The 27,660-nt window shown below is 39.9% G+C and overlaps 1 protein-coding gene across 1 annotated transcript in view; it reads right to left on the reverse strand.

Moving 5' to 3' along the window:
* LOC143933008 (uncharacterized) overlaps positions 1-25,300 on the reverse strand; it is a 34,237-nt gene extending 8,937 nt beyond the window's left edge. Inside the window, exons 1-4 of the mRNA XM_077455925.1 lie at positions 25,058-25,300; positions 6,854-7,043; positions 3,394-3,546; positions 2,657-2,725 (exon numbers count right to left, since the gene is read on the reverse strand). Of these exons, the coding sequence (XP_077312051.1) occupies positions 2,657-2,725; positions 3,394-3,546; positions 6,854-7,043; positions 25,058-25,238 (593 nt within the window). The 5' untranslated portion in view covers positions 25,239-25,300. The remainder of the gene's footprint in view (positions 1-2,656; positions 2,726-3,393; positions 3,547-6,853; positions 7,044-25,057) is intronic.
* Positions 25,301-27,660: the final 2,360 nt, after the last annotated feature.

Here is a 27,660-nt window from a genome sequence, read left to right on the forward strand (position 1 = left end):
GGAGGGGACCCTGGTGCTGAAAGGGCTCTGCCTTCGGGCTGGGAGCTAAGGAAGGAGAGAAAAGTTGAAGAGAGGGATTTTCACTAGCCTTCAGTCTCTTCTAGCAGACACTGGACTGGATAGCATGGGAAGCCCAGAACAGCAATCTTGTCCACAGCAGCAGGATTCCAGGAACAGCGTGAGTACCTCTACAAACCCCCCCCCCCCCCCGTCCTAAAAGGGAGAAGGATGTCAGAAGCAATTTCCATCAAGCTTTCCAGGGATAGTGCCAACAGCTCCTACAAGGGGAATTCTTACTGCCATTTCCAGTCCAGGGTTTGCCAATGGTGTACATAGTGAAGGAAGTTGTCCTTGTGTTGTTCTAGCAAGTCAAGTTGGGCATCTCATAATCCTTATTTCCCATCCAAGTTGTTTTCCCCCCAATAAAACAACAAAAACAGCCCATGGATTGATTTCTGTCTTCGTGTGAGAGTTGGAAAGTGCATGTTGCTTTGCAATGTAGGAGGGACCCAAAATCCAGCTGCTCTCTAAGGGGTAACACTACATATATATTATTTTTTAATGTATATATAAGAATGGCTAGCAGAGACCCTGGAGATGTCTGGTTTGGGGTTTACATCCCATTCAGAATTATGTTTTATACATTTTGGGACCTCTAAGTCCACTCTTGGAATACACTTCTCCCTTTAGTCAGTTTAATATCAGGTAAGACACATTGGGAGTTATTTACTAAAAGCAAATCCACTTTGCACTACAAGTGCACTTCAAGTGCACTGCTAGTGCACTTGGAAGTGCAGTCGCTGTAGATCTGAGGGAGACATGCAAGGAAAATAAAAAACAGTAATTTTCTTTGCACACGATTGGATGATAAAATCAGCAGAGCTTCCCCTCATTTCAGATCTATCCATTGATCTACAGCGATTGCACTTCCAAGAGCACTTTCAGTGCCCTTGTAGTGCAGAGTGGATTTGCTTTTAGTAAATGAACCCCATAGCCATTATCCTACCGCCTGAGGATAAAATAGGTCAAGACATTAGTTGGCTTGTATCTGTGCCTAAACAGGGTATTCACTGTAGGGAACATTACACATGATAACTATTGCTAACTCACAATATACATTGATAAGCCATAACTTTATGACCATTGACAACTAAAGTGAATAAGATTAATTATCCTGTTACAATAGCATCTGAAAGTGGGTGGGCTATATTAGGCAATGAGTGAAGATGTTGTCCCTGAAGCTGGTGTGTTGAAAACAGAAAATGGGCAAGCATGAGGATTTGAGCTACTTTGGGCCATATTGTAATAGTTAGTTGACTGAGCCAGATCAACTCCAGAACTGCAGCTCTTGTGCAATGCTCCCAGTCTGCAGTGGCCAGGACCTAACTAAAGTGGTCCAGAAAAGGAAAACCAGTGAAATAGCGACAGGGTCATGAATGCAGGTGAGAAGACAAGGCTGGCCTGTATAGTGTGAGCCAATAGAAGAGTGACTATGCCCTATACTTTAGCGTTCCTAGCCTAAATTTAATGCTGCTGGACTGTGGGCATTACAGAGGTGTGCCTTTTTCTGAAGCTCCACATATACATATACCTGTGTTCGTGTGGGATGTCAGGGTCAATGCCAAAGACTGGGGTTGTGGTCAAAGGTCAGTGTCAGTTTTAGGTTTTTAGGTAGGTTTAGAAAAATACACATATATGAATTGCCACAAACATTCAGAGTAGGAGTATTTATTTATTTGTTGGTGGGTCACAGTAATGGCATAAAAGATAAAAATATACAGCTATTTTTTATTTATTTTTTATTTATTTTTTTACTATTTTGGCCAAGTTTCATAATAATATAAAAAAACAGGAGATATCCATCAACATTTTCCACCAAATGAAGGCCCAATTTGACATCAACAAAAAAAGGTTAGACTTCTCCTGGATACACTAAGGCCAGCCAAAGGTTTGAATCGCGTATGGGCAGGCTGCATGTATACAATGATTTTTACAGTTCTGTTCAATTCAAAACATATTACTATATTTGTTGAATAAGTTATTGAAGGACACAGTTTCATGTGTTCTTAATTAAGTATATTGCCTCTATCTGTAGGCACTTTTTGAATAAAGATCTAAGGTTGTCTGTTCAAATATTTTGAAAAAGTCAAAAATGTCTCTGGCGTGTACTTAATTTTTCACATGACAATTTTCTTCCAACAAGCCTGCACCTATATGACTCAATGCTGAATGTTAGGCACATTCAGGCATACTCCACTTTTAACTACACAATGGGGTTTATTTACTAAAGCTGGAAAGTGCAAAATTAGGCTCCCTTCTGCATATAAACCAATGAGCCTCTAACCCCAGCTTATTCTATTAAGCTTTGGTAATAAAACCTGGAAGTTCATTGGTTTCTATTCAGAAGTGAGCATGATTTTGCACTTCCCAGCTTTAGTAAATAAACCCCATTGTGTACTTAAAAGTGGGGTATGCCTGTAATCAACACGAGAGAGAGATTCTATATGAACCCAAAACATTGCCTTATGCTTTTCCACTTTTGCAAATAAAGATAAATATTCTTTCAAGGTGCACTTCTGAAGTCACCTCTGTTTTGCTAGTCCATTATGACATGCAAAGCTCCAGCTCTTTCTTTTGGAGCCAAAACGTAACCAGCCGTTCTTCCTTTTCTTGCACATGTCTTCTATTGAATATGGCATTCCAAGTAAGTAAGTGCAGATTTACGCTAGAAAATTTGAGGCACAGCAACATCAGCATACCATAGCCTCTATGACATTTATTACTTTTATTACTGAGAAAATTGAGTACTGTCCGTGATACTTTTTTTATTTGCACTAACATACAATTTTTCAGGACAAGCTTTCGGGGTATGTCCCCTTCTTCAAGGTCCAATCAGTACTGCTTGGACCTTGAAGAAGGGGACATACCAAAGCTTAATAGAAACAAGCTGGGGTTAGAGGCTCATTGGTTTCTATGCAGAAGGCAGCCTGATTTTGCAGTTTCAAGCTTTAGTAAATAAACCCCATTTTCTCTGTCACAATTGCCCTAATACGGCTACAATCACATTAAGTATTCCTTTTATTACTATTTATTATTATGTAGGCATACGCCTTAATAGCGGAAACATCTTTGGTATGCACATAATGCATTTCCCAAAAGCATATCTAATGATACTTAATGAAGAGAATGTCCATAGGCAATCCATTGCTTTGCTACCCATTTTATGAAATGTAGACTTTTAAAGAATCACAGCTAGTATACAACATTTTAAATCTACATATAACTTAGTCCTTCCCATCATATATGCTTAAAGTGAAAATAAATGACCACAGACCATAGGTTCTCAAACCCACCTGCCTGAGGATTACCTTTCTATAACACAGAAGGATTAACTATATTTCCTTTAGCTTTTTTGAAGACATCCAAAAAACATGTACTCTTGGTAGGGCCTGAGGACAGGTGGGAAAGCTTCTGTAATACATTAACTTACCTTGACTTAATGTTGTGGAAACAATGAAAGTACCATTGGCATTTTGTATGTGAGCACTAAAAAAAAGAAATAAAAAATAGTTCAGTTTTATTTAAATATAGGAATGTTGTTAGTACACAGAAATGCCAGATATGTTACTTCTGATTTAAACTGTTTATTTGGTTGCAGGTTGATGGCTTTACTAGTGCCCAGTAACAATCATTTTAGTTATTTCAATAGGCATAACCATAAGCACCAATTCACACATAACCACAGGTAGCATGTGGTATATATATATATATATATATATATATATATATATATATATATATGGATTTTGAGGGGCATTCGGTTCATTTATAATAGCCCCTCACCTCATGTCAAGATGCTTAACAATGCACCACAATGCAATGCATGAAATGACATGCACTGTGTTGGGGTGCAATTTAAAAAAATAAGTTGGGTTATGTATATTTTTGGACTGTGACTGAGCTTTAAGGACCCATAGAAAATAGCTGGGTATCAACAAACCAAAGAATGGGCATACACATCTATGGAATAGTGTAAATGGACTCTAAGGGGTTAAGTTGTTAAAGGCAAATCGACTGTACACTTTGCAAGAGCAGTTGCTCCAGAGCTTAGTAAATGAGAAGATGCTCTGCTGACTTCCATCATCCAATCATGTGCAAGCAGTTTTGTTTTTCTTGCAAGTGATTGGGTATTATTTGCAAAAGGAAAAAGTACTTAATTTACTAAGCTCTGGAGCACAGTCTAGTTGCCTTTAGTAAATCAACCCCTAAGTGATTCGATAAATTAGTACAGACTCACCTGCTACCATCTTCTGCTGATACAGCATAGATATGCATATATGTTCCCTGTACACAATATGGTCAAAAAGTTTGTGGAAAGTTTATGGAAACCTTACCATCATACCAACACTATGGAGTGTATTTACTAATGATAACTAGGCTCTTTACTTTGCAAGGGAAGTTCAAGCACTATTCAAGAGAATTTTACACAGAGCTCAAAGAGAAGTTTGAGTTTCAGAAAATAAATAAATAAATATGTTCTATATTCCTATGCTTCTAAGACTGAGCAATCAAAGACCACTTCAGTGAGAATAGGTGACTGTTAGTCACTGGCTCCTTGCTCTGTCTCTCCAGTGTTCACTGGCTCTTTGGGCTGAGGGGGGAGTGGGAGGGGCTGTCTCAGTCTCCCAACAGCTCACTGAGAGGCTAAGCCAGTTGTAGGTCCAGGCATTTGGGTGGATCCCAACTGTAAGGTTGGGATCATTCCTGAGCCTGGACTGGCTAAGTGATGTCAGCCAGCAGCGGGCTTAAGGCAGTCCAGCAGGCTAAAACGGGTCACAGGTCACAACAAACTGCATCTACAAGAGAAGTATAGCCAAAATAGCTTTGGCCATACTTCTCCTTTAATGAATGGAGTGAAGCTCTGCTGATTTCTACCATGCAATCTTCTACTATCCAATCATGTGCAAGCAAAAAACATTTTTTTTTTTTACTTGCACATGATTGGCAAACTGGACTTCTTTGCAAAGTGGAATTTCACTACATTCACCAAGCTCTGGGGAAAATGCCCTTCCAAAGTGCAGCTTCCTGAGCAAAGTCAACAGACTATTTGCCTTTAGTACATCAACCGCTATATGGCTAGCATACACTCTTCCAAATCATTAGGTTCAGGTGTTTGCAGTGAAGGGTAATGTTTTTGCTACAGCATACAAAGACATTTTAAACAGTTGTGTGCTTCCAACATTATGGCAACAGTTTGATGGGTTGTCCATTTTCTGTTCCAGCCTGACCGTACTCCTGTGTACCAAGCAAGTTCTATTAGGACAGGATCTGATGATTTTGGTGTGGAGAAACTTGAGTGAATTGCACAGAGCCCTGACATTGCCTCTACTGAACACCTTTGACACGAATCGGAATGCCAATTTTGAGCCAGGTGAGCCTTTTATTGCACCGACGAACCTGACTTTTATGGTCCTTTAGCTGAAGGTTCAAAATTTCCTACAGACACTTCCCCAAAGAGTTGAGGTTGTTATAGCACAAACAGGGACAAATCCATATTTACGTCCATGATTTTAGCACAGCATCCTCAACAAGCTCAACAAGTGTAATGGTCAGGTGCCCGAAAAACTGTTGGCCATATAGTGTACATACTGTACCTAGATAGCATTGGACATAGCGTTTCCTCCGAATTTTATTTTTTTAACATTTCTCACCCAAACTTGCAAAGACAATGTTGAAAAGCCAGCATATCCAAAGTGCTGTCTTTCTACTGAGGGAAGCATAGTCTTGTTCACACATTGCTAGACGTAGGGAGAATGTTTTTGTTATGTTCATGGGAAAAATTACCCCATTACATGATTTCTCCTTTATTTTTGTTCTGGAGGTAGCTACACATTTTGGATTTACCCTCACATTCACTCCTGGTGACATTGATGATCAGAATAATGATTGAGAGTCAGTCACCTTAACAGGAACACAGACAGCAATAAAAACAATGATTGAAAATCCTTACCACTCTATACAAAAAAAACAAAACAAAAAAAACAACCTTTGGATATATTTTAAGTTTAAAGCAGATTTCAAATCCAAAAATAAAAATGGATTACATTGTAGGTCACCATATCTTGGATGTAGTGGCTTTATTGACTTTATTTTTTAGGCGTTTTATTCCCTTATTTTCACCTGGTGATCCGTGCCAGTAAGTATGTTATTATTCAATTTACTTTAACAGATCCCGCGGTCCAGACAAAGTAGCACTTAGAGGGTTTAGACCAATGGTCTTCAAATTATGGCCCTCCAGTTGTTCAGAAACTACAATTCCCATCATGCCTAGTCATGTCTGTGAATGTCAGAGTTGTACAATGCCTCATGGGACAGCAACAGCTGGAGGGCCGTAGTTTGAGGATCCCTGGTTTAGAAAAACCATATAACACTGACAGGAGTACTTACAATGGTCAGCTATTATTTATTTAGTATGTAAAAATGTTATCCCAAAATAAAAAAAAAAACAGTTTGCTTATAACATGTTAGCTGTAGTTCAAGCTCAATTTGTTAGTCAAGTCCATCTAATTCTGATAGTCTAACGTCACCCTCCCCTCAGGCTAGCAATGATGCGGCCCAAAGGTGTCTCCATGCAGAGTGGAGGCACCCTAATATAGGAAGTCTGTGATTAGGCTGGATCACCAGGTGAAATAAAGGAAAAAAAAAAAAACGAAAGTAGCCACTACATCTTAGGGTTGGTAAACTGCAATATATTCCACTTTTGTTTTTATTTATTTTTTATTTAATATCATTTTTTTTTTTAGAGCTATTGGAGTTAATAGAGGTTTTTTTTAATCAAAGTATGACTACTCACGTTATGTTAACAGATGTTACATTTTCCGGTGATGTCCATTGTGCCTGCAATAGTTTTCCATTCTCAAATGGGTTTTGAAACAGAGGGCTTCCACTGCAGCTAATGTTGCCATTAGACCAATTTCCAACAGAATTGGACGAGGATAATGCTTGTAAGATCACTGTGACGTTACCACTGCCTTCCAAATGAACTAGAAAAAAAAAGTATTATTATATATTATATTATTATAAGGGCTCAAAATTTCAAGTCCTGAGCTACTAGCCTGGCCTTAAGGGTTGCTAGCCACCAGTTGCCCCACCCAATCCCTACCCTGCACCATCCCTAATTCTGCCCCTAAACATGCCCTCATAAATTATCTCATGAAATGACACTTAAATGTTTTATGCAGAATTAAGTTACAAAATAAATATTAACAACTTTATCAGTGCCTATTAGTGCAGCCTCACCAGTGCCCATCAATGCAACCTCCCCAGTGCTCATCAGCACAGCCTCATTAGTGCCCATCAATGCAGGCTGACCTGTGCCTTGTCAATGCCCATCAATGCAGCCTCGTCAGTGCCCATCAATGCAGCGTGACCTGTGCCCTTCATTGCAGCGTGACCTGTGCCCACTAATGCAGCATCACCTGTGCCCATCATTGCAGCGTGACTTGTGCCCACCAATGCAGCCTCATTTGTGCCCATAAATGCAGCATGAGGTGTGACCACCATTGCAGCGTGACCTGTGACCATCATTGCAGAGTGACCTGTGACCACCATTGCAGCATAACAAGTGCCCATCATTGCAGCGTGACGTGTGCCCATCATTGCAGCGTGACGTGTGCCCATCATTGAAGCCTCACCTATACCCACCATTGCAGCGGGACCTTTGCCATTCATTGCAAGCTCACCTGTGCCCACCATTGCAGTATGACCTATGTCAAGGAAGAGAGAGGGCAGCCAGATCATCACAGGGGAAGAGAGAGTGGAGGAAAAGGAGTGCTGGTGGATCATAGAGTGCAGATACAACACACTGTAACAACTTACATTAGAATTGCCATCTGCTCGAGGTTACACACAACCCCGCCTCCTGACCTGCGCTTGTGATAGACAGAACACATCCCAGCATTGGACCGGTGTTCTGTCTATCACTGGCGCAGGTCAGGAGGCGGGGCTGTGTGTAACCACGAACAGATGGCAAATGTAATGTAAGCTGTTATGGCGGGCTATATCCATGCTCTGTGATCCGGCAGTTCTCCTCTTCCTCCACGCTCTCTTTCCCCGGGGCAATCGCTGGCAGAATGGCTCCCTGCCAGTGGTGCCCACCCCAAACCCTCCCAGGCAGCCCGGGCTCACAAGCCCTCATTTCCCACTTGCAAAATGTGAGAAGGTGAGTGGAAAATTTGAGGGCTGTTATTATATATTATATATAAATCTTGAAGAAACCTGTTTCGGTTTAAGCTAAGTACTCAAGGGCTGAATATCAGCCGCTATCGGTTAGCTCAACGGGAACTGGCTGACATTTGATCAGTGTGTGCAGCTGTCCTTGTGACTAGATCCACCCCTTCTGCAAATATTAGTTGGCTGGCTGTTATGTGGATTACATGGCTACATTATTTTTTATGTCAACAGCCTGCAAAAAAGTATAGGGAGTTTGATCTACTTAAACTGGAGAGTGCAAAATCTGCTGATTGGCTTCTCTGCAGAGCTGCACCAGAATTTGCACGCTTTAGTAACTCAACCCCACAGTCTTGATCTGTGTATGTGTTGTGGGTCAGTGAGTTAAGAATTGAAGTGGGTCACTATGACATCCAGTCAACTAGCATTTTAAGAAGGAGAAGAAAGAAATAGCAGTCTCCATGTTTTTCTGGTTGACCTTTTTGAGAAGGTAGGTTGATCTTTTTGAGAAGTGCAATACATGATAGGAATAAATCATTCCAACATGAAAAGGCCCTGGATTTACAGTTTTTCTTTAACAGATTAATCACTTGCCTCCCAGACCTATTCTGACGCTTCTCTCCTACATATAAAAATGATAACATTTTTTTTTCTAGAAAACTACTTAGACCCCCACACATTATATAATTTATTAGCAGACACTATAGAGAATAAAATGGTGGATGTTGCATATTTTTATGTCATGCGATATTTGCGCAGTGGTTTTTCAAATGCAATTTTTTGGGAAAAAAATATTAATTTAATGTATTTTAAAACACTTTCCAACCAGCCACCGTCATTGTACTGCGGCAGGACAGCTCATGCCTGTGAATCGCCATAGCTGTACGGTGGTTCCTTCAGCAGACATGCACATGCCAGCGGCATGGCGGGGGAGCCAATGCATGTGGCCCACAGCCACGACGTCTGCCGGCCACCCGTGATCGCTCCACAGAGAGCCAGAATGGGGATCTTTCAGAGTAAACAAACAGATCCCCATGCTGACAAGGGACTAGAGAGAAATTGTCTGTTCCTAATGATTAGGAACAGTGATATCTCTTTATCCCCAGCCAGTCCCCTCCCCCCACAGTTAGAAACACCTCCCAGGGAACACATTTAACCCTTTGATCGCACCCTAGTGTTAACCCCTTCCCTGCCAGTGACATTTAAACAGTAATCAGTGAATTTTTATAGTAGCTGTCCTGCTAAAAATCGCTGATCACTGCCATTACTAGTAAAAAGAAAAAATAATAATAAAAATGCCCTAAATCTATCCCCTATTTTGTAGACGCTATAACTTTTGCGCAAACCAATCAATATAAGCTTATTGCAATTTTTTTTACCAAAAGTATATAGAAGAATACATATCGGCCTAAACTGATGAAGAAATTTGTTCTTTTTACATTTTTTTGGGATTATTTATTATATCAAAAAGTAAAGAATATTGTTATCAGTCTTTTTTTGTTTATAGCGCAAAAAATAAAAAACACAGAGGTAATCAAATGCCACCAAAAGATAGCTCTATTAATGGGAAAAAAAGGACATCAATTTTGTTTGGGTACAGTGTCGCACGGCTGTGCAATTGTCAGTTAAACGATGCAGAGCAGTATTGCAAAAAATAGCCTGCTCATTAAGGGGGAAAATCTTACGTTCCTTAAAACAGTTGTATACTCTGCTTTGTGGTTTTTACCTACAGGTAAGCCTATAATAAGGCTTATCTGTGGGTAAAATGAATATCTCCTAAACCTGTATGGTTTAGGAGATATTCACCTTGCATGCAGCCGCTGACATCAGTGGCGAATGCGCTCTGAAGGTCCAATGGATGCTGCCGGAAAATCAGAGTTCCTTGCTGGAACGAAGGACTCCCACGCATGCGAGGGAGTTACATCATCATGGCTCTGGCTACTCACAGAACCGGCACCACAAACCCAGAAGAAATGCAGAGGAAACATGCTGGCTCCCTCAGCGGTGACTGGGAGACGTTATGGGGGCTTCGTTCAAAGGTAAGTGTTTCATAATGAGTTAGTATGTGATGCATACTAGCCACGCTGTATCCTGGCCTAGGCCAACAAGGACCAGGCTTAAGGCAGCACTTTGCAGGGGGCAGCACGGAAAGAGTCCCCACCGGACTTCACTACACTGTTAGTGTAGCACCATTCTTATGGGGATGACTGGGCTGAGAGGTAAATTAGTATAGCGCCCCCATAAAGGGACCACACTGCTTCCGGTATGCAAACGACTGGCATTTTGCAACTGTGTGTGTGTGGGGGGGGGGGGGGGGGGGGTGAGGGGGCGCTTCTAATTTTGACTGTCCTATCATTCTGGACCACAAACTTTCCTTACTGTGCTATATGTTTTCTGCTGCACCACAAGCATGGCTATATGTTTTTAGTCCTCTCCATAAAATTATCAGAAATTTATGCTTAAAGTATAACTATAGAGTAAGGGAGGGTTATAACCCCTGTCAGTTTATTTATAACCATCCCTGTCCCATTGCAGAGATCTCCCATCACTTCCTGCCCCATAGACAAACAGGAAGTGAGATGAAATCTATGCAAATTAATAGAATCCATTGCTCCCCCCCCCGGCCCTCGGAACTAGTCTCCCAACTCAAACATTTCAGGGCGGGTCATAAACAGCAAGTAGTGTGGCCTTGACAGGAAGGGGTGGGTCATATTTAAATTAAGGGGTGCACGAGTTTAGTCAGGCCTAGGGCAGCACAAAACCCAAATACACTACTGATATTAGCTCATTATGCCTTTACCTTACATGTTTTTTTATTTTTTTGGGTTAGGCATACAACCGCTTTAAGTGGTTAATTCGCAAAAACAAGTAAACAATATATTATCCAATTGTGTGGTAAAATATAAAAGATTATGTTACGCCAAGTAAATAGATACCTAACATGTCGTGCTTTCAAACCACATGCGCCCGTGGAATGGCACCAAACAACGGCACCTAAAAGTCTCTATATGCCTTGCTTTAATAGCATTTATAGGTTTCCAGCTTAGAATTACACAGGAGGCCTGGTGCTAGAACTATAGCTCTTGCTATACTGTTCATGAAGATACCTCACATGTATGGTGCAAACACCGGTAACATCATGGTAGAGTTAGTGAGAAGAGGTGAACCTAAACCTCAGAGCGAAGCAAGGGATAGACGGGACCCGTACTTGGAGAGTGCAACATCAGTCGGAAGTGTTTGATGGGTGACATATCTATTTGTATGAGGTGAGCAGGCATTGCTTCTGGTGGTGGATGAACACATGTTACAAGGAAGATTTGCATATTATTTTCTGTGAAGCACAGAGCACTGGGTGTTGGACACTGTGAATTTTTGTTGCATATTTAGTTGTTTCTATATTTGATATATGGAAACTTTTCATTTTGAAAGTATTGTGTTTTATACGTGCTGCGCTTCACTGGTTGTAGAAAGATGCACATAACTGGCTATGGCTGACAAAATTTATTTTTACTTAATTTCACCTTATTTTCTAAATGTGCTTAAAAATATTGTGCAGGGAACATTCCATTTGCAAAAGATTACCAATTCATTCACAAAGACAAAAAAAAAAAATTGATTTTTGCTTGGACATCATTGGATCAATCAAGTCAATGCAACTTTACTTCAACTTTACGTTCAGTTTAGGATTGGGCCCAAAAATGCTAGGTAGGATTATGGCATTATATGCCAATTCGAGAGCCAAGGTAAGAGTAAATGGAATACTTTCGGAATACATAAAGATATCGAACGGGACTCGTCAAGGTTGCCCCCTATCCCCTTTACTATATATTATTGTGATGGAACATCTAATTAATGCAATTAGGAAAAATAAAGATATACAAGGGATCAAAATCAGGGATAAGGATTACAAATTGGCAGTATATGCGGACGATCTATTTTTGTATATAACAAACCCAATTATAACAATTCCTAATATAATAAAAGAATTAGATCGATTTGGGGAATTAAGTAATTTTAAGGTTAACTATGAGAAATCAGAAATGATGAATATCACAATAAAAGAAGAAACACAGATACTCTTGCAAAGAGAATTTCCTTTTAGATGGCAAAAAGAGGCAATCAAGTACTTGGGAGTTATGATTCCGAAGGATTTGAAACAGATACAAGAATTAAACCATAATACGACTATACGTAAAATAATAAAACAAATGCAAAAATACGAAAAAATAACATATTCATGGCTGGGTAGAATAAATATAGTAAAAATTGAGATTTTGCCAAAGATATTATACGTATTCCAAACGTTACCTATTGTTCCATCTAGGAAGATAATGATAGATTTAAGGAAAGCTATAAGTAGCTTTGTATGGGCAAAAAAAAACTGCCGAATAAAAAGAGAAACACTAACCAGAACAAAAGAAAACGGAGGGCTGGCACTGCCCGATTTTGTAAAATATATGCAAGCAGCATCACTGGTTAGAATTATAAATTGGCAACACGATAAGAAAAATAAACAATGGGTAACGTTGGAAGAGGAAATTACGGGGGTACAACTTAAATTTTTACCTTGGATAAAACCTGAATTAAGAACAAAAAAAAAGGAAATGCCAATTTTCGTGAGAGCTACTTTAAAAATCTGGGACACAGTGTTGAAAAAGGGAAAGCTATCCTCCAGAACTGGACCTTTGACTCCATTGATGTCCAACCCAGAATTTAAGCCAGCTTTGGAAGGGGTAAGATATTTAAATTGGAACAAGATGGAGAATATAAGATTAATACAGATCCTGGCGGATGGAAAGATGCCAAGCTTACTTGATATGGGATTGGAAGTTAAAAAAGATTGGTTGCAATATCATCAATTAGAAAAATGTATCGAGTTAAATAAAAACTCAATAATTAGACCATTAACTAAGTTTGAACAGATAATACTAAAGGAGCAAAATCATAAGAATAAGCTATCTAAAATATATGAACTGCTGCTACCTATAGGGGACATTAGAGATCTAATAGGAATTAGAAAATGGGAGGAAGAATTAGGAGAGACAATTACAGAAAAAGAATGGAAAAAAATTCTAGGGATAATACATAAAACCTCAACGGCATTAAAACATCAAGAAAGAAATTATAAAGTGGCACTGAGATGGTACTGGAGTCCAGTTGCACTAAAAATAGTTAATAAAGGAAATACAGATAAGTGCTGGAGGTGTGGGACAGAAAAAGGAACATTGGAACATATTTGGTATAGATGTAAAAAAGTGAGAAATTTCTGGATAAAATTTTTTGAGATATACCAAAAAGTGACCGGAAAAGAATTAATTCCAGATGTAAAGGTAGCATTATTTTCTCTTACGACAGATACATTGGATAGTATGAAAAACGGGATAATTCAATATATGACAACAGCAGCTAGAACAATAATAGCACGTAAATGGAAAGAAACAACCAGTCCAATAATATCAGAATGGATATGCGAAATGAACGAGATGTGTTTCATGGAAAAACAAATAAGAGAAGAAGGCTATGTGAAAAGTCAGATACCAACGGTGTGGAAAAAATGGGAAGAGTTTCGGTCCTCAAAAGGAATGATAGAATATTTATAATTTAAAGAAAGGGGGGGGGAGAGAGAGGAGGAGGGAAGGGAGAGAGAAAAGGGGATTGTGTTTTTTTTTTTTTTATATTAAATGAAGAGTAAAATGTTTGGGTTTTATGTATGACGTTGTATGATGATGTTGTAAATGGATATGTATGTTTTATGATTATTATAAAAATAATAAAGAGAAGATTTGAAACAACTTTACGTTCAATTTCACTTAGATTAGTTAATTTTCAGAATTTCATTTAGTTAGTCATTACATTTTCAGAATTTGTTTAGTTTTTTTTTTTTTTTTTTCAAATTCATGTTCGTTCCAAATTTTAATCAAAACTCGTTATTTTGGACAATTTTTGTTTGGTTATTTTGGCGGATTTGTTTACATTAGTTACTAATGTGATTCAGAATTTGGGTACAAATTTCCAAATAATATTAAAATTTGGCAGAAATTCGATTTGGAACAAAACAAATCACACATATCTAGTTTGTATACCCTTAGAATTCAAAAATAACAAATTCACATTAAAAAAAAACACTTAGCTAGGGCCCTTTCACATGGGCTTTCATTTTAGATCAACTTGCCGTTTTTCAGGCGGAACTGATGGGAAGTTTCATGTGGGTCTATGGGTAAGCTAATGTAAGTTCACTTGTGACCGTTTACACCTGCCTACCTCCGAGTGTGTGTGTGTCAAGGTCAAAGCCCATGTGTTAGCATACAAAATTGCAAAGTATTAGAATGTTTTTGGCTGTGTGCTGATTGGAGTTGCAGGTTCTTCAGCAAAAATGTAAGCACCTATGCTAAATATATTTCGGGTTTTATAAGATATGAACATCAATGTATTTCCCTTAATTTAAAATAGATCTAAAACAAATTTTTCATTTTGAAAAAAGTATGAAATGGTTAGTGGTTCTTCAAATGCAATTTTTGGGAAAAATGTACTTTTTAAATTTTTTTACATTTTAATGCAAAAAAACCCACAATACATGACCCAATATAAAACACGATGTCATAGGAAGTAAATAGATACCAAACATGTCACCCTTAAAATTCAATACGCCCACGCAAGGTCTACAATAAAGTTTCACTAGCCATAGGCGATGCTTTAAAAGCCTTTAGAGGTTACCACTTTAGATTTACAGAGGAGTTCTAGTGCTACAAATACTGCCCATGATCCGACATTTGCGGCGATACCTCACATGTATGGGACGATCGCTGTTTGTGTGCATGCATGGGGGACTGATGCATCCGTTCACTTTTTGCCCACTACTGTGGGAGGGGGAGCACTTTAAATGTTTTTTTAATTATTCATTTTACTTTTATATATATCTTTTTTTACACTTTGCAATAAGCATGTGACAGGAAGTTTTTATGGAGGGATCTGGGGTCAATAAGACCCCAAATCCCTCCTTTGCACTTGAAAGCATTCAAAACGCCAAGATTTGTGTTTTATTTAAACTTTAGAATTTCAAAAAATGGCGTAGTTGACATCCAGTCAAACTGGAAGTGATGTCAAGTCATTGCTTTCGGATTACCATAGTTACCTGATTAAAACAGATTATGACTTTGTATGGGTCTCCGACTAGCAGGCGGAAGTGCAAGCTAGTAGCTCGGGTCTCCTGGTGGGACGGGAGAACTCAAGAGAGCTGCGGACTGTGTTGGGAACGGGGAGTAGCGCCCCTTACCACTGCTTGTAATAGCAGTTAGGCTACTTAGCCGCTCTGATTGCAATTACAAGAGAGCCTCAGCTCTAAAAAATGGTACCGGGTGATGCTTGCAGCTTGAAGTCAAGTGATGTGATTTGATGGCAAGTAGTTAAAGAAGTCCATGTATGGATATTTTATACATAGTTAGTTACATTGGTTCAAGCTGACACCAAGGCCCCACCTCTTCACCTCATCCAATCACGGAATGCTTTGCATTCATTCAGAAATTGCAAAGTATTCTCTGAATGATGCCTGTGCCAAGTGGACAATCTCCTGTGTTTAGAATACAGCCACATGGCATTGGACCCAGAAGCAAGTAGAGATCACCAAAGTAGCGGTGTCTCCTTCAGTGCTTTCAAGCTTCCAGGTTCATTGACCAGGTATGCATAGACCAATGTAACTATGCATACAATCTACAAATCTGTAATTCTTCTTTAACTTAGGACATGAAAACTAAGAACTGCTTTGTAAAAAACTATCATCTTATGATGGCTTTATTTTAAGTCAATACCGAAATCTACTGAGCCAAAGTTCCTAACTGCTTATTTTATTGTATAAATAGTAGGTAATGATAATAACTATGCAATGCATTGGTGAAACTGCATTTAGTTCTGATCTAATGAAACTTGTTTTACCCATGTTTTGTTAATTATTAGTTATGGTAGCATTAGTAGTTACTGTAAATAGTTTTAGCAATCCTAAAGGTGGAACAAGTAGTCATTTTAGTATTAGATGTAGCTATTAAAGCGGTTGTAAAACCTCAAGGTTTTTCACCTTAATGCACTATATGCATTAACCCCCCTGGCGGTGTTCCCGAGTCTGGCTCGGGGTGGAATTTTCATACCAAAAGCGGTATCCCCGAGCCAGACTCGGGACTGCATCGCTGGATCCAGGAGGAGGTTTACTTACCTTCTCCCTCGGATCCAGCGTTGTCTCCCCGCTGTACGAGCAAGCCGTGTCTCGCTCGATGCATCACATCGCCGATCTCCGTTCCCTGCGAGCGTTGCGACGCACGGGGACGGAGATCGGCGCCAAATTCAAAAAGTGAAACACACAGTAAACATACAGTATAATGTAATCTTACAGATTACATTGCTGTATGTAAATATTTCACATCCCCTTTGTCCCTAGTGGTCTGCCCAGTGTCCTGCATGCAGTTTTATGTAATAAAAACTGTTCTTTATGCCTGGAAACTGGAGATTGTCCATAGCAACCAAAACTGTCCCTTTACATCAAAAATGGTTTTAGACCAGCTAGAAAACAGCGATAATAAATTAGAATCACTCGCAGAATTGAGCGATAGCGATTTGTGGGGAGATCCATCATCAAATACTGAAAAGTAATGACAGCGACAATTCTGCAACTGAGCAAATTTCAGTGTTTTTGATTTGATTACATTATTGAATAATTGTTATTATTGTTATATTATTATTTGGTACAATTATTTATAATTATTTATTATATTATAATTTATGATTTCATTTTTCAAACTTTATTATACCCGGGATGTCTGCTAGACTCTGGTTTGGACAGATTTAAGTGAGTTATTCCTAAGAATTGCAGGACTACAATATAAAACGCCAAATTTTCATGCAAAATAATGGTACCGCTTTTAGCACCTAAAATCCAAAATAATCGTACTGCCAGGGAGGTTAAGGTGAAAAACCTCCTGTGATGCAACAACTCCCCGGAGCCCCCCTTATACTTACCTGAACCCGGTCTTTCCAGTGACAGGAACAAGAACAGCAGCTCCAGCTGGTGTCTCGGGTCCTGATTGGATAAATTGATAGCAGCGGGGTGGGGGCCGAGTCCTGCTGTCTGTGTGAATGGACACAGTGACCCGAAGGAGAGCAGCTCTCCAACGGTGCACTCAAGAAGAGAAGGAGCCAGGAGCACCGCTGAGGGACCTCAGAGGAGAAGGATTGGGGCCACTCTATGCAAAATCAACAGCAAAGAGGAGGTAAGTATGATGTGTTTGTTTTTTTTGTTTTTTTTTTAAACAAACCTATACATATCCATTAACTTTAACAGAAGAACTGGTAGAGGAAAAGGAAAGAAAGATTAGTGATGGAAATAATATTGGTAGTAAAAAAAGCTATCATGGCATTTCACTCTAACAATATGTTAATAGAAGGAGTCATTTGAATAACAGTGGATTGATAGAATATGCATAGATAGAGAAGGGTTTATTTACTAAAGGCTATTAGACTGCTCACTTTGCAAGGGATTTATTTCCAGATCTTAGGGAATGAGTAGAAGCTCTGCTGAATTCCCTCATCCCAATCATGTACAAGCAAATATGCTGTTAATTTATGTTCTTTTCACCTGGTTGGGTATTCCTTGCAAGTGAAATTTGACCACGTTCCAAAAGCTCTGGGGCAAATCCCATGGCATGGTGTACCTTCCTTTGCAAAGAAAACAGCCTATTTGCCTTTAGTAAATCAATCTCAGTATCCTAAAGGTACCAGTCAATAATTGTGTCCTTATCACTCAGCTTTGTAACAATAGGATTTAAAAATGATTGTATGTCATAGGTATGCCCATCATCCTTTGCAGAAGCCCACAAGCGGACTAATCTTGGTAGAAGATAAGGTAATCAGAATGGATTTTCCCAGTTAATGTTTAACTCCCCCCTCCCCAACAAGTTAAAATACAACTAAAGTGAAAACTTTTTGTTCATTTTGAATAGAGTAGAGAAGTTTGAAAAGCTCTATCAGTTTCTTTTGTTTTTTTGTTCTTGTCACAAGGGCAGACAAGGAAGTGAAAGTAGTATCTATTCAAAGTGATGGAAATGACAGCTGACACTAGAAGAAGTGTCCCCATTGGAAGATTTCCCTTCTATCATCGGTGTGCACAGCCTCTTGCATTAGGGTGTGCATCCCAAAGCTCAAACACATATGTGTCTGTGCATGTCTATATATACTGACAGTATCCGGTGTCAGTAGGGTAGAGAATGGTGGATGGTGTCAGTAGGGAAGAGCAGTGGACGGTGTCAGTAGGGTAGAGAATGGTGTCAGAAGGGCAGTGTCCCTCATTTTTTTTAAATGTATTTTATTATTTTTTTACAATATTTTTAGGAGCTCCATTAGGGGACTTTGGTGCAATATCAGGGGTCTAAACAGGGGGAATCTACCCTACATAGGGTGATTAGGGTGTGTCCAGACTCCAGGCACACCTGGCACACCCAGTGCGTTTGCCTATGATTGCTATTCTGTTGAGATTTAAAAATGTGGGATTTTCTCTGGCTTTCATTCCCATTGTGAAAGGTCTCCAGGTTAAAAAGAGAGACTGAATCACCCTAATGGGGATGCAGATAGTAATGCAATCCTGACAAGGATTCTATTATCCCACCACTCTATCCAAAAAATATTAAGAATTGCCTTTGGCTTGCATCAGTGATCTTTGAAAGGACATACACATGCACATACACACTCAGCTGGTGTGAACATGCATGTTTATGCTATAATAGTTCTACAGAATCTTCATATCCTTGGCTACTATCTTATGTCTAGGGAGGGAAATGTACCTATAGGTAAGTCTATATAATATAATAAGGCTTACTTATAGGTACTGTAAATATCTCCTGCACTGTTTAGGAGATATTTACTATATACGCTGCTGCCAACATCACTGGGGCATGCGCCCGCTCATGCTGTTCCTTCAGGGACTGTGCCATGATTGGTGGCACCTGAGCGAATGTGCGGGAGTTATGTAATCAGGGCTCTGGCCAATCACAGCTATGGAGCCCGCAAAACCCGAAAGTAACTCCAGGAAACATGTCGGCCATGTGAACGGTGTGTTGGTGCCAATCTAGGGCATCGTTCTAAGGTAAGTATTTCATTTTTGGAGATTTACAATCTATTTAAATAACAAATCATCATTCAAAGACTTCTGTTCCACACTCTATGCTGACAACATGTTACTCAACGTGGATGGTCCTGCAGGAAGCTCAAGCTTATTTTGAATATTTAAATAGTAGAGGAAATGAAATACAGTATTCCTTCTTCCCGGAGTAATTATATGGCCTGTTTACTTAAAGGGATAATTATGTCATGTGAAATGAATATCAGGAAATGTACTGAAGTTATATATAGAAAAACATACAGTATAAATCAATTTTGCATTGTATGAAACTGTCAACTTTTATAACACAAACAAACCTCCATAAAATCACATCACTAAACTGAAAAAAACATGCTCACTTTTTGATCAATACAAATACGGTAAACAGTATAAAGACAATAAACATACACAAAAAAATGAATTTTTTCTACAAGATCACATATGGGAAATATATAAGCAGCTTCTCATCTATACATCAGTGTGTCACTGTTAAAGGAAATATATTTGCACCTCGTGATAAGTAGAGTTGAGGCGAACACCCTCCGGTTTGGTTCATGCCAAAACTCTCAAACTCTCTCACAAAAATTCCGACCCAACCTGCAAACCCTTTTCAAGTATATGGGATCCAAACTTGAAAAATAAAAAGTGCCCATTTTGAAGGATCATATGCACGTTATTTGCCAAAATAAAGGGTATAGGGGCCTGGGTACTGTCCTGGGAGAAATGTATCAATGCAAAAAATAAATTATGTTTTTACAGGAGCAGTGATTTTAATGATGCTTAAAGTTAAAATTACCAGCGATACAATACCATTGCCAGAAATACAAAAATGTTTAAAAAAAAGTGTGGGGGTCACCCCCAATCCATACCAGACCCTTTCGGGTTTGTTATAGATTTTAAGGGGAACCCCATGCCAAAATGTAAGAAGGAAATGCTCCCCCCCAAAATCCATGCCAGACCCTTACCGGAGCATGTAGCCTGGCAAGTCAGGAATGGGGGGGTGTGAGTGCCCCCCCTCCTGAATCATATCAGGCCACATACCCCCACCATGGGGGGGGGGGGTGCTTTGGGGTGAGGGCCCCTCCCTATGTAAATGAGTATAAGGTACTCATTCACCAAAAAAAAATTGTCAAAATTAATAAAGACAGGAGGCGGTTTTTGACAATTCCTTTATTAAAACATTTAAAAAACAATGTTCCCTGATGTAGAGCTATTGTCAATCATGATGTCAGCTGCACCACAGACCCAGAAAAAAAACGCTCTGCCCATGAAGGCTAACTGCCAAATGCCTGCTCCGCCATTTGACAGCTCTGAAATAGATAAGAGGTGGGGCCACCTGGTGACCTCACCTTGTGGCACTGCCCTTGTGACATTACAAACCGAACATCCCGCTGAGCATTCTGCAAATTTGAGTGTTTGCCGGATGGTCCAACAGTTCTACAGCAGTATCACTCCTGATGCTACAACAGTTCTATAGTAGTATCACATCTAGGACTAGAACTTTTCTACAATAGTATCATTCCTGGGACTAGAACTTTTCTACAATAGTATTACTCCTGAGACGATAACTGTCCTACAGTAGTATCACTCCTGTTAATACAACTTTTCAACAATATTGTTACTCCTGAGACTACAACTGACCTCCAGTAGTTTGTATCTTGGTACTACTCCTGGGACTAGAACTGTTCTACAGCTTGTTTGGAGCCTTTGATTTAGATCTAGTATTTCCTCATCAACTTGTGATCGATGTGTGGTCTCTCCTCTTCCTGCTCATCCAGGACAATTGAATTGGATATTGTGAAATGTCTTTGCTTTGACTTATGTATTGAGTCTAATAACTGTGTTGTTCTTTATAGTGACCACATATACAGTTGACTGATATTGAGTTCTTCTGAAAAAGCCATTGTTATGAAGAAACATGTAGAGACGTATTCAGTTGTATTTTTTATGTACTCTATGGTCTGTTTTCGACAATAACATGTTGAATTTTAAGATGTCTGTCTTAATAAAATTTTGATATCTTTTTATATATATTTTTTGTTTTGTGGTCTTATATAGCACCCTAAAAATCCAATTTTCTTTGATCTATGACTGTTCTACAGTAATATCACTCCTGGGACTAGTATTGTTCTACAGTAATATCATTCCTGGGACTACAACCGTTCGACAACAGTCAAACTCCTGAGACTAAAACCATTCTACAGTAGTATCGCTGCTGGAAAAAAAGCTGTTTTATTGTAGTAACACACCTCAGACTACAACCGTTCTACAGTAGTATGACTCCTGGGACTAGAACTGTTGTACAATAGTATCACTCCTGGGACTACATCTGTTAAAAAGTATTTTTACTCCTGAGACTATAACTGTTCTACAGTAGTATGACTCCTAGGACTACAACTGTCCTACAGTAGTATCACTCCTGGTAATACAACTTTTCAACAATAGTATCACTCCTGAGACTACAACTATCCAACAGTAGTGTTACTCCTGAGACTATAACTGACCTCTAGTATTTTTTCTCTTGGGACTACAACTGTTCAACAGTAATATCACTCCTGGGACTAGAACTGTTCTACAGTAATATCACTCATGGGACTAGAACTGTTTTACACTAATATCACTCCTGGCACTAGAACTGTTCTATAGTAATATTAACAGTCACACCCCTGGAACTAGAACCGTTCTACAGTAGTATCACTCCTGGAACTACAACTGTTTTATAGTAGTAACATACCTCAGACTACAACAGTTCTACAGTAGTATGACTCCTGGGACTAAAACTGTTCCACAGCAGTCACACTCCTGGGACTAGAACCATTCTACAGTAGTATCACTCCTGGGACTACAACTGTTCAAAAGGAGCATTACTCCTTAAACTACAACTGTTCTACAGTAGTAGGACTAAAGGGACTGCATATGTTCTATAGTAGTCTTAATCCTAGAACTAGAACTTTTCTACAGTAAAATCATTCCTGGGACTAGAACTGTTTCCTAATATTATCACTCCTGGGGCTAGAACTGCTTCACAGTAGTATCCCTCCTGGGACTAGAACTGGTCTATAGTAATATCACTCCTAGGACTACAACCATTCTACAGCAGTATCACTCCTGGAACTAGAACTGGTCTTCAGTAGTATGATTCCTGGGACTACAACAGTTCCATAGTAGTATTACTCCTGCAACTAGAACTGTTCTACAGTAACATCACTCCTGGAACTACAACTGTTCTATAGTAGTATCACTCCTGGGACCACAACTGTTCAACCATAATGTCCAGGGCCGGACTTACTATTGGGCTTGACTGGGCTCAAGCCCATGGGCCCCACCCAATAGGGGGCCCCGCGGGCCCCGCTGAGATACATAGCCGAGTGTACTTGGCTCTGCTCCGCTCATAGTCACGCCCAGTCCCACCTTATGATGGACATAACACATGGACTGGGCATGACTGTGAGCCGTGCTGAGTACACTCGGCTACTCTCGGCTCTGCTCTGGACTGCGAGAGGACCCAAGAGCCACTGTAACGACATATTCGGTGACCCATTACAGTTTACCAAGGAAGTGACGTTCCGCCGCCGCCGCCATCTTGCTACACCCCACACTCATCCACAGTAAGGATACACCAAGAAGGGGTAAAGTGGACATGTTGTTACACCCACCGGAGTTTTGCATTTTAGACGTATATATAACATTAAAGTTAGTATATAGTGAAATACAGTACTTACAACTCCGTCTGACTACTTAGATGTTGAATTTTAAAAGCAGCGAACTTCTGTTAGATTAGCAAAAATGTGAGATGAGTAGGGTTGCCGCTGCTTTTAAAATTCAAGATCTAAGTAGTCAGACAGAGTTCTAAGTCCTGTATTTCACTATATAAACTGACTTTACTGTTATAAATTTGTGTAAAATTCAAAACTCCGGTGGGTGTAACATGTCCGCTTCATCCCTTCTTAGTGTATCCTTACTGTGGACAAGTATGGGGTGTACCAAGATGGCGGTCGATGGAACGTCACTCCCGTAGCAAACTGCGATGGGTCGCCGAATATGTCGTTACACCGCCGAGAGGATCCGAGAGCCGCCGAGATACACAGGACTCTATCTCGGCGGCACCATTTTTAAACTTCAAGACTGCAATGACAAGGCTGCAAATGACAAGGCTACAATGACAAGGCTGCAATGACACTGACAAGGTTGAAATGACACTAGAAAGGCTGCAGATGGATGGGCAAGGCTGCAGATGGACACTAATAAGGCTGCATTGATGGGCATTTAAATGTACGTTTTTTCCTTAAAATTCCCTCCTAAACTTGGGGTGCGTGTTATACGCCAGCGCGTGCTATACGCCAATAAATATGGTAATGTATAGAAGGTAGGGCCAGAAAGTGACTCAAGCCCAGGGGCCCCCACCACCCTTAGTCCTGCCCTGATAGTGTCACTCCTAGAACTAGAACCATTCTACAGTATTATCACTCCTGGGACTACATATGTTCTATAGCAGTATCACTCCACGGACTAGAATTGGTCTAAAGTAGTATCACTCCTGGGACTATGAACTATAAGAACCATAAGACAATAACATGAGGTAGTTAAACAGAGCTATAATAGGGCTTTGATTAGGTATACGGATTAACTGCAGCAGTATAACGCTGTGGCCATTGTTCTGCGTAATGCTTGAAAGAAATTTGCAGATAAAGGTACAACCACAAACATGGTTTTAGTTCAGCTGTTAATATTGTTACATCCATAGCATCCCAATCATTTAATGATCAGAGCATCACAATCAGATATTTCTGGATAAATATTTGTGGTCTAAACAGCCCCCTCCCTGATAGTACTCAGGGAGTCCTGCAATGAGGATTACATCTTCGACACACGTTGCAATCTGACTATACAATCTCCTTTAGAATTAGCAACACCTATGTAGTTTATGTGCTTGCTTAATTAGATAAAAATCCTTTAGATAGTTTAGAAAATATCTTTTTTGCCAAATTGATAGTAATTTATACAAAGATACAATCAGATTGTAACATGTATGGTGAACCTTAATCACTCTTCTACAGCAAAATAGTCTTATTCCTCTTGCTGCATTCTCAAATTTACTCAGAAAAAGAGAATACCTATCCAAATATCTATAGCAGCCGTGTATTGCTGCAACCTATACATTGCCATACATTACTAGAATTTTTTTTTAAATCTTTGGTTTTTATACCATATTGTATGTTCGATTTTCTAATGGTTAATGGAGTCAAATCAATGATCTTTTTCAACTGTAGTGATGAGAAAATTGTAATGTAGGCACAAAAGAAACCTATTTAATACATTTGGGATTCCACTAAAGTCTGGATTAAATTGTAAGAGCGTTCAAACTAAATTTATTGATTTTATAATGGCAAAATCCAATGCTCTGATGAACGATTTTTCAGAATTTCCGCACAAACATTGAAGTATGATTTTACTGGTATATGGCCAGGTTAAGACACAAATCCCCCCCCCCCCCCCCCCCCAAAAAAAAAATGATTAGTTAGTGTTACTCCACTTACAGACATTCACCTACATATCAGTTTTGGATGGTCGGAACCTCCTTTAAAGCATACAAGCTAGCAACCTAACCTGATCATAAAGTATCATGTATTGTCATATATAATATATATTAATAATATAATATTCATAAAATAAAAAAAAACTCAAACTTACCGGTGTAGTTTGTATTCTTTGAAAGCGTTACAGGAGAGACAGTCAAATTAAAGGCTGAGGTGCTGTTCCCAGCAGCATTCGCTATTTGACATTGAGCATCGTCAGCGCCATTAATGGCCAAAATTGTGGATATGACCAAAGCCAGGAACAAAAGAAGGTTGGTAACTCCTGTGCGTGCCATTGGTGATGGGAGCTTATTCCTATGTAGTCAGCAAGCACACAAACACTGAGAAAATACAGGCTTGGGAAAAATCTACCTTATATCCAGCTGTTCTGATGCAAATTATTAAGGGTGGGACTAATAGCCAGCTAGCACACTCATTTCATAAAGATTACACATTAACTATTAAACAAAGTACTGAATGCTTAGAGGAAGTTATTATCTAAACCATGACATATATGATTACTGTCTTTTATTATCCAACACCTGACTCTTCCCTTGAAGTTTACATGCCATGGGACATACATGTTCAACTGATACAAAGTAAGAAAATAATGTAATCAAGGGGAACAGTAGAAGAGGAACAGCAAAAAAATAAATATATTTGAAGTGGATTTCCACTCCTAAAACTATTTTATCTTTTTTCAGCTGTATTAAAAACGATAAATAACATTTGTAAAAAAAAAAAAAAAAAACTTTTAATGCCTGTTGCTAGGGGGTCCCTCATAATCTGCCTCCTTGCTCACCTCGGCTCCTTACGTCACTTCCCTCGGCGCCGGAAGGAAGATCACCTCTCCCCCCTCCCTCTAGGCAATCATCTGGGACACGTCACATCAGGTCCCAGATGATTGCCTGGCCAGTCATGTCGCGCGGTGAGGCTCGTGCATGCACAGTGGGTGCCCGGCTGTGAAGCCACAGCTAGGCGCCCACAGTTACAATGCCGGTGCCACAGAGCGGAGGGGGAGACGAGCGGGGCCTCGATCCCCCGCATCGCTGGACCCTAGGACAGGTAAGTGTCCAATTATTAAAAGTCTGCAGCTGTGCTATTTGTAGCTGCTGACTTTTATTTTTATTTTTTTTAAGCGGAACTCTGCTTTAAGTACAAGCAAACTCACTTACTAAAATGTAATTTGCACTTTAATAGGTTTGAATTTTCAATCATTTAAAATCTATAGCTTTCATTTAAATAATAATGATCCTATCACAAAGGTCCTTGTTCAAACGCTTCCTGTGATTGGGTGTAAACTGTCATACAATTGTGCTCCTACATTGTCGACCTGTCACATGGTGTAGATCAGAGGTCTCCAATCTTTTCAGTACAAGGGCCATATTGTATATTTTACAAATACATGAATAAACTGGAAATTAATTATAGACACGCTCCAAGAAATAACTTTACTGCATTTTTCCATAAAAGTCCCCTCGTTTACCATCAGAACCCCCCCAATCACATCAAAAGCCCCAGCACTCACTTTAGAAGCCCCCCCCAGTCACTTCAGTTGTCCCTTCTTTCACATCAGAAGCCTCCTTCATCACATCAGAAGCTGCCCAATCACATCATAAGCCCCCCCCCCTTTCCATCAGTCACCCTTTTACATCGGAAGCCCACTCCCTCAATCACACCAGAACTCCCCCCATTTACATCAGAAGTCTCCCCTTTCACATCAAAAGTCCCTCCTTTCACATCAGAAGCCTCCTCCATCATTTCAGAAGCTCCCCAATCACATCAAAAGCTCCATTTCCTTTTATATCAGAAGCCCCTCCAACCGCATCAGAAGCCTCCCCCATTACATCAGAAGCTCCACTAATTGCATCAGAAAGCCTTCCCCATCACATCAGAATCCTCCTCCATTATATCAGAAGCCTCCTCTGTCGCATCAGAAGCTCCCCAATAACATCAGAACCCCCCCCCCCCATCATATCAGAAGCTTCCCAATCACATCAGATCCCCCCCCCCCCCTTATCATATCAGAAGCATCCTCCATCATATCAGAAGCTTCCCAATCACATCAGATCCCCCCCCCCCCCCCTTATCATATCAGAAGCATCCTCCATCATATCAGAAGCTTCCCAATCACATCAGAAGCTCCCCAATAACATCATAAACCTCCCCCATCATATCAGAAGCTTCCCAATCACATCAGATCCCCCCCTTATCACATCAGAAGCATCCTCCATCATATCAGAAGCCTCCTCCATCACATCGGAACCTCCCCAATAACATCAGAAACCTCCCCCATCATATCAGAAGCTTCCCAATCACATCAGATCCCCCCCCCTTATCACATCAGAAGCATCCTCCATCATATCAGAAGCTTCCCAATCACATCAGATCCCCCCCCCCCCCTTATCATATCAGAAGCATCCTCCATCATATCAGAAGCTTCCCAATCACATCAGAAGCTCCCCAATAACATCATAAACCTCCCCCATCATATCAGAAGCTTCCCAATCACATCAGATCCCCCCCCTTATCACATCAGAAGCATCCTCCATCTTATCAGAAGCCTCCTCCATCACATCGGAACCTCCCCAATAACATCAGAAACCTCCCCCATCATATCAGAAGCTTCCCAATCACATCAGATCCCCCCCCCCCCTTATCACATCAGAAGCATCCTCCATCATATCAGAAGCCTCCTCCATCACATCGGAACCTCCC

This window comes from Lithobates pipiens, unplaced genomic scaffold, assembly GCF_037356315.1.
Source record: "Lithobates pipiens isolate NorthernLeopardFrog02 unplaced genomic scaffold, aLitPip1_a1.2 Scaffold_27, whole genome shotgun sequence".
In the NCBI taxonomy this organism is placed as follows: domain Eukaryota; kingdom Metazoa; phylum Chordata; class Amphibia; order Anura; family Ranidae; genus Lithobates; species Lithobates pipiens.